This window comes from Falco punctatus, assembly GCF_963210335.1.
Source record: "Falco punctatus genome assembly, contig: scaffold_27, whole genome shotgun sequence".
Taxonomy (NCBI): Eukaryota; Metazoa; Chordata; class Aves; order Falconiformes; family Falconidae; genus Falco; species Falco punctatus.
In genome coordinates this window covers 1,033,045-1,039,902 of record NW_027660117.1, presented here as the reverse complement: position 1 = coordinate 1,039,902, position 6,858 = coordinate 1,033,045, and the positions used below count along the sequence as shown (strand labels likewise).

Below are 6,858 nucleotides of genomic sequence, written 5' to 3'. Positions count from 1 at the left end.
GTTGGGGATAGATTTATATGAAGCTTCTATAGAGGGGAAAAAATAGGTTCTCTGTAAGCTGCTATCAAGAGTGAAGAGTATTAGTAATGTCCAGCTGTTGATTTCTGTATGTGTTTTGAGGGTTCTGAGGGGCCTGCCTGTTCCTCAAAGTTCATGTCAGACGGTGACCTTAAGCTTTCTCTTTTATGATGTGTAGCCACACTCCAGCAGTACTGTCAATCATTGTAAACTGTGACTTGCTTTGTATTCTTACTACCAAAATAATGGGTTCCTTTTGAAGATCATGTGAGAGAGTGTGTGTATATGTATATAGCTATATATATATATGAGCTATGCAGATTTTTGTAAACCTAATCTATCAGTACTTCTAAAACGAGCTGAGTAAGAAGACTACAAGAGGATGTGATTCAACATACCCTTAAAGTGTATCTCAAAGGAGCTTTCAGATATTTGTATTCATTTAATTGTATTTGTATAGTGAAGAAACAGAAGAAAGAACAATCTAACACAAAGTCCTGCCTTCAGTCACCAGAGTAATATTTGCAGTCAAACTGTGGCTCTCAGATCACAACAGATTTCTTTGGGTTTTGTTAGGAAAAAAATACCTGATTGCAGTGTGTTCCTGTGTATTGTTCAAGGAAGAACAATACCTGAGCCTTTTTTATGTGTTAGGAAACAGAAATCCTCGTGAACAGCTGCTGATAGTCAAAGGTTCTCAGCTGAGAAAGATGACGAGAGGTCATCATCCATGCAGATGCCTGCTGCTGGCAGGCAAAATTTCATACTTTTGGGTTCAATCTAGACAGGTCTAATTGTATAATAAAATAAGTTAAAGGCGTATTTCATGTTCTTAGAACTTTCTTCATGCTAATTTAACTGTTTTGTTAGGGCATGTTTGGACAACTGCAGCAGGAGCTTGCTGATGCACCTAAAAAGCAATCTATGCCAGAAGCTTCACTTGAAGTTACTACACGCTACCACAGTGACCTGGAGAGAGACAAGCTGCGCTTGCAAAAGGAGTTGGAAAGAAAGCTGAAAATTAAGGTACTTAATGTATTTAACTATATGAATAAATCTGAGTGTAGCTGTTGAAAGTAGGAGCGAATGTTGTCCTTTTGCACCACGTTTTGCAGTGTTCTTACGAAAACTGAAGTATAGAGGGAACCAGAGGAGCTTTGTAGGAAAGCTGTAGGGTGATTTTGTGTGTGTGTGCATGTCATCTTATCCCCCAAAGTTGTAACCTCATCCTGTCGCTTCTAGAGTATTCCTTCTTCCCACCAGCTCCAGCTGCTGTTCTTGGTTATGGTTCCTAAGGTGTGTTTTACACTCCACATCAACCTTGGCCATAGGTCTTGGATGGGTGGAGGAGAGCTTAGGCCTGTTTCTGTGTAAGTTACTGCATTCTCCTGCGCTCTTGTCTTTTCCGGCCACCTTACTTTTTCTTCTGCCACTGTTGCTTTCACAGACGCAGAAGCAGAACATGCTGGCTCTGACATCCAAGGACTTGCACAGCACGTGGGAGGAGCACTTGAAGTCAAGATCCCACCTTGAAGAGCGCGTTGCTCAGCTGGACGAGGAGAAGGCTGAACTGTTGCAACAGGTGAGCCCAGAAAATTCTCCGGGCACCGAGGCAATACCCAGGAGAACCACATGCACCTTCTGGTCAGGTTCTTACATATCATTGCTTTCTGTTATCCCTGCCATTCAGGCTGCGAGTACCTTATCGTTTGGGGGTCACGGAGGAAGCAAATAAAAGCTAGATGGGTATCTTTGTGTAAGCTCTGGAGTGGCTCTGTTGGGAAGAGTTCCCAGTTTGGTTTGCTATCAGTTGAGCACATCGAGCAAGGCCACAGTTCCCAGTTCTTCCTTGGATTTTGTGTGGTCATCTTCTGACCCCTTGGTTTCTAGGCAGGTTTAAAATGCTTGATGTTTCCAGTGCGTGTATGGAGGAGCTGCTGTATGTTTTCAGCGTAGCGGGAGCTTAAAAGCCTTGCAGAAAAACATACTGAAGGAATGCTGGGTAAATGAACGAGTGCTTGGGAAACAAGCAGCGCCTGCCAGTTGCCAAGGGGCGGCCTTCCCCTTTTCTCCTTTTCTGTAGAGGGAAAATGGAAGAACAAAGTCAAAACAGCTGCCAGCTCTCCTCTGGTGTGGCTGAGAAAACACCAAGAGGAGGAAAACCATCATGTGGCTAAGTAAATGCCCACACAGAAGAGGTGGAGGTAATGGCCGAGGGGAATAAAATGTTGAAGAACTCCAAAAGATCAGATTCCTCCACAAGCCCCTGCCTGCTGGTTGGTGGAAGATCCCATGAAAGCTTTGGATGGATCGATGTTCTCCCATGAAGTGCATACCTACATAATCCCTACTATGAGCAGAGGCACTGCCAAAAGTGTTCTCCAGCATCTTTTCCACCTGTTATGTCTAGAAGAGGATGGCCTTTGCTTCAGGCGAGGGCATCTGTTTCTGTAGTTACATATTGGTCTGTTTGATGTGAAACCTGAAGTGATGGATGGAATAGCCTCGGGAATTCCGTCCCATGGCATTCTGTGGAACGTGGCTAACGGATAGAGACGTCCGGCAGCTTCTCTGTGGAGAGCGCTAGATGCACAGACTGTACGTAGGTATTTTTCCTGTGCTCTGTGTGTGTGATACATCTTTCTTTTCTCTTTTGAAAGTGCGAGAGTGAAAGAAAGGAAGTGAAGAAGCTGGTAGAGTTGAAACGCCCAGTTGAACTACGTCTGGCCCAAGAAATGAAAAGAAACCTCGATCTGCAGAAAGACTGTAAGAGGTACGGCTTTTTAGCGTGGTGAAGAGGTATCCCTGCGTAGGAGTCATGTTTTATTAAACTTTAGTGTAAAAATAGGTGTACCTAACTGTGAGCAGATGCCAGCCTCGTGTTAGTTCTTGCAAGGTACTTCTGTACACCAGCCCCTGGTTTTCAATAGCTGCCAAAACAACTGCAGATGCAGGTTGCCCTGCAGTTCTCCTGGGAAAAAGGGAGTCTTTCATTCCTCTTTTCAGGTGAAATCTGGACTCTCCAAGTGTATGTGGCACAGGAATACTGTTTTTTCCTGGTAATTCCTGGTGCGTCAAGTACATTAAAGATAAAGCAAGCTGTGTCTGTGCTGTTTACATGAGAGTATGTGAAAAAGTCCAGTTTTGTTTCTTTTTGCTTCATTGTTTTCATGACTAGTTTGCTGTGCAGGTTGAAGAGGCTGCTGAGCAGAGCTACGAAGGAACTAAGGGTGTATGAGGCGAGAGGGGGACTGTCCCAGCTTAATTTGCAGGGAGAAGTGAAGAAAATGGTCAATGAAATTGGCAGATTAAGAACAAAGGTGAGCTTTATTTTGTTTGGGTTATTGTGGTGGTTTTTCTTTTGTAACCTTTGTTCTTTCTTTATACTTCTTTTCATGTTGTTGATTTTGACTACTTTTTTCTTGGCTGTATTTCTGAAATTATTTGGCTGGTTTTTGATGTTCCTTCTATGGTCACAGTAGTAGGCGACTGTAATACTGATGTAGCTCTTAGGGGTAAAGATGGAAGTGTTACGTACACAGCAGTATCTGCGAGGGCGCATCAGGGGTAGGCTGTCCTGCAGAGGAAGGGCAAAGCAAGAGCCACAGCAAGGCTGGCAGGGTCTGTGACCACACAGGCCAGGGATCAGCCCCACAGGCCCTCACCAAGAAGAGCAGAAGAGTTCTGGGGACAGTTCTGGGGACAGTAAGCAGAGTCCTCCAAGAGTGCAGATCACCAGGCCGGTCCATAGGGATGGGCAGGTCTGCAGTCCTACTGGGACGTCACGTCCATGGGTGAGGGCCAGGGCTGAGAGCAGTGAAGGCCCAGCACAGGCCTGGCTGCAGCTTGAGGCCGTGGCAGCATCGTCGGGCTCCGACGGATGCATTCCCTCTCGGAAGAGAGGGGAGTAACGCCACCATCACTCGGAACAACTCTGTGCAGTTGGCCTTGCCCAAGGTCACCCCCTGAAGCCTGTCTCGGGCACGAGTTGAGCAGGAGGCAGGTGGGGGTTTGCTTTTCGGAATGGTGTCTTTGCTTCCCAGGGCACGATGCAGTGTGAGGTGATGCGGAAAAAACCCTGTAACTTGTTGCTTACTAGTAGCTGACTCAGTCCGTCTTTCCCTTGTCATGGAGACCCACAAATGCTTTTGAGGTTGCTCTGGCTGTTCGGTAGCATGGAACCTTTTAGCTGCTTCTCCGCTGATTACTGAGATAGCTGTGTTTCAAAGTTATGCTCCTTTTTAGAAGATATTATTGTAGAACGAGTCAACTGCCTTGACAGTGGCTCACTTGTAGTTCACAGGTTAGCAGCATATTTGTGTTCCTGTTGGAAGAGCTATTTTGAATGACAGGGAATGGAATTACGTTTGGGCAATTTTAAATAAGTGTAAAGTTTCTACGTATTTTAGAGACTTTCAAGTGTTGACTCTGGTGGTTTCCCCCTCTTTTTTAAAAATAAAAGATGATGGGATATCATGTTTTATGGTTAATAGGTATAGACGATGGATGTTTCTGGAGGGGGAAAGAAGGGGATAGAAGCTGTAGTTGACCATTGGGACCTATGGGAACTCTGATATTTCCTGGAAATCTTTTGAAAACAAACTGTAGCTTTGACCTAAAGAGACTGTCTTCTGCCACCAGTGCTGTAAAAGCGGTGTTCTGAACCACTATTTCCAGATCTGTTAGCGTAATGGAAGGAAAGGGTATCCGTTTCTTGCCTTGTCAGTTCTGTGACGAAGCTTTGACCGTGTGACAGCATGTGAGAGTTCCTCTGAAGCATGATACATGGGTTTTTTTCTGATGAAACCAGAATGTGGCTGTGATGTAACTGGGTATGGGTGTGTTTGATTTCCTATGATCGTATGAACATCTCGCAGAAGAATAGCCCTAGTGCTTTTCAGCCTAGCCCTGCGGGTGTAATGCCGCTGGTTTGGTACCTCTTGGTCTGTGACCCACTGCAGAACTGAGGAAGGATGGGAACCTGAGGAATGCTGTCAGAAATGATGTGAAAGCTGTTCTTGTTTTAAAAGAAGAGCCTGGTTTCACTTTTGTTTTAACACTGAATCAGCAGATGATAAATAGTCTTGATGGCCAACTCCTTTACCAATTTTCACAGATTTGACTAATTTTAGATCCCTCTGAGTTCCCTGTTTTTTTCCCCTTTCCTGTCTACAGGTTGATGAACTTTCCCAGCAGCTGGAGATAGAGTCTAAAAAAGGCATGCAGCTAGAAGCACAAAATCATGATTTGCGAGAGGAGTTGTCCACCATGCGTGGGAGCCATGAAAAACTGGAAAAGAGCAAAAGCCAGCTGAAAGAAGAGGTGGCTAATCTCAAACACCATATGGAGACTAACATGGTGGATCGCAGCCAAATAGAACAATACAAAAGAGAGGTGGAAGAGTGAGCTGAACAAGAAATAAGACAAAAACTGCAAGAAGTCAATCTGATTTTGCAGGTAAGTTAATTTCTTATGTGTGTCTGTTATAGACTTCTGTTTTGGTTGTCATTTTATAGGGGCGGGGGGTGGTGCCTGATTCCATGTGTTACGCTGTACTTTTGTTTTTCCTGAAGGGCAGTGGGAGAAGGGAATATGGTTGGGCAAGATGCTTTCATGTGCGTGCAGTGTGCCTGCAGGCCCTGAATCAAAAACTTGCCAAGGTAGGTTTTCATTTTGCAGTTCTTGGAGGGGTATCACTGTCCACTGGTCTGTTCTCATTGTTTATCCTTGAATGGGTATTGCAACTTAGAGTTGTCACAGCCAGGCATACACATCTTCCTTAGTCATTGCACAAGGGGCAACGCTCAGAAAAGAAGTCACCAAAGCTGCAGGGTGGGGGCTGGGGGTGCGGCATCTCCATGATTTCTTTGAGGAATGCTATGCCCTGTCCTACAGAGATAGTGTTCCTTCATCAGTAGCTTTGATGAGTAATAGTGCTAAGATGGGGGTTCTTTCTGAATGAAAAGAATCATTTAGTGTGGTAGTTCCAGGGTTGTGCCCTGGTCGCTGATGGCAGTGAGGAGGCACAGTTGCCTCGCTGAATAGAGCTGGGCCCTTGAAATTGGGTGCACGCAATTGACTGGCGAGGAGAGTTCTCTTTTTCTTTGCGGTGGTTGAAAGTGTGTATCTACTTCAGATGCAGGCAGCCTCCCAGGACAGATTAGAACAAATCAGAGCCAGTCGTCATGCTTTGCTGACAAACCAGCTAGACCACAGAATTGGAGACCTCGAACGTGAATTGGACAGGATAAAAAATACCCAACGAGACAGTATTTTTCAAAAAGAATCTGTACAGGCAGAAGCGGAAAAGTACAAAGACCTGTACCTGGAGGAAGTTAAAAATGGAAGATGCCTAGGAAATAAACTAGAAGGGTAAGTCCATGCATTTTTGGGGTGATAATAAGATACTACTTCTTCCTCAAGCAGTTTTCTTCGTTAAATACCTTTTCTACATCTGGTCAGCATTATGCATAAGATAGCATATTTGTGATGAAAGTACCTTAAGGGTCCCCCCTGTTCATTGGAACTATCTTCATTTCTCTTCAGTGTTCCAGCAGTAACACCACCGATCATGGGCATTAATAGGATATTTTTGAAGTTGAGTTTGTTTTAACAGGCAGCCTTTTTGCCAGTCTCTAATCTCCTCTTCTTACTCTAAGTATGGCAGAAAAGATAATGTCATGTCCTTTACTGCTTGAATAAGGATAGGCCCTTCAGAGAACAGCATTTGGTGCTGTGAAGAAGAACAACAAAAATCTTTTGGCTTCCATTTTAGCCGCATGTCATAGGTTTCAGCTTTCTTTGGGAAAGGAAGGGTAGCCCAGAGTTCTTATGCAGGTG

At 44.6% G+C, this 6,858-nt stretch overlaps 1 protein-coding gene across 3 annotated transcripts; it reads left to right on the top strand.

The window, feature by feature from the left end:
- Positions 1-1,166: 1,166 nt before the first annotated feature.
- Positions 1,167-6,526, top strand: LOC308057945 (uncharacterized protein). Of its 3 annotated transcripts, XR_013925560.1 has the most exons (4): positions 1,167-1,600; positions 5,194-5,475; positions 5,592-5,678; positions 6,155-6,172. XR_013925560.1 is itself a non-coding variant. In XM_080411962.1 (2 exons), exons 1-2 carry the CDS (start codon positions 1,481-1,483, stop codon positions 5,422-5,424), a joined length of 351 nt encoding a protein of 116 aa, XP_080268088.1. In that variant the 5' UTR covers positions 1,167-1,480; the 3' UTR covers positions 5,425-5,534. The 3 variants fall into 3 exon arrangements, 1 of the variants encoding a protein (XP_080268088.1); XR_013925559.1 differs by lacking the exon at positions 5,592-5,678 and having other exon boundaries at positions 6,155-6,526; XM_080411962.1 differs by lacking the exons at positions 5,592-5,678; positions 6,155-6,172 and having other exon boundaries at positions 5,194-5,534.
- The last annotated feature ends 332 nt before the right edge of the window (positions 6,527-6,858 follow it).

Bases quoted from the DNA above. Each gene is read 5' to 3' on its own strand.
- LOC308057945 (XM_080411962.1), top strand. From the start codon at position 1,481: ATGCTGGCTCTGACATCCAAGGACTTGCACAGCACGTGGGAGGAGCAC. The intron at 1,601-5,193 runs GTGAGCCCAGAA...TCCTGTCTACAG, and splicing joins AGGCTGAACTGTTGCAACAG to GTTGATGAACTTTCCCAGCA.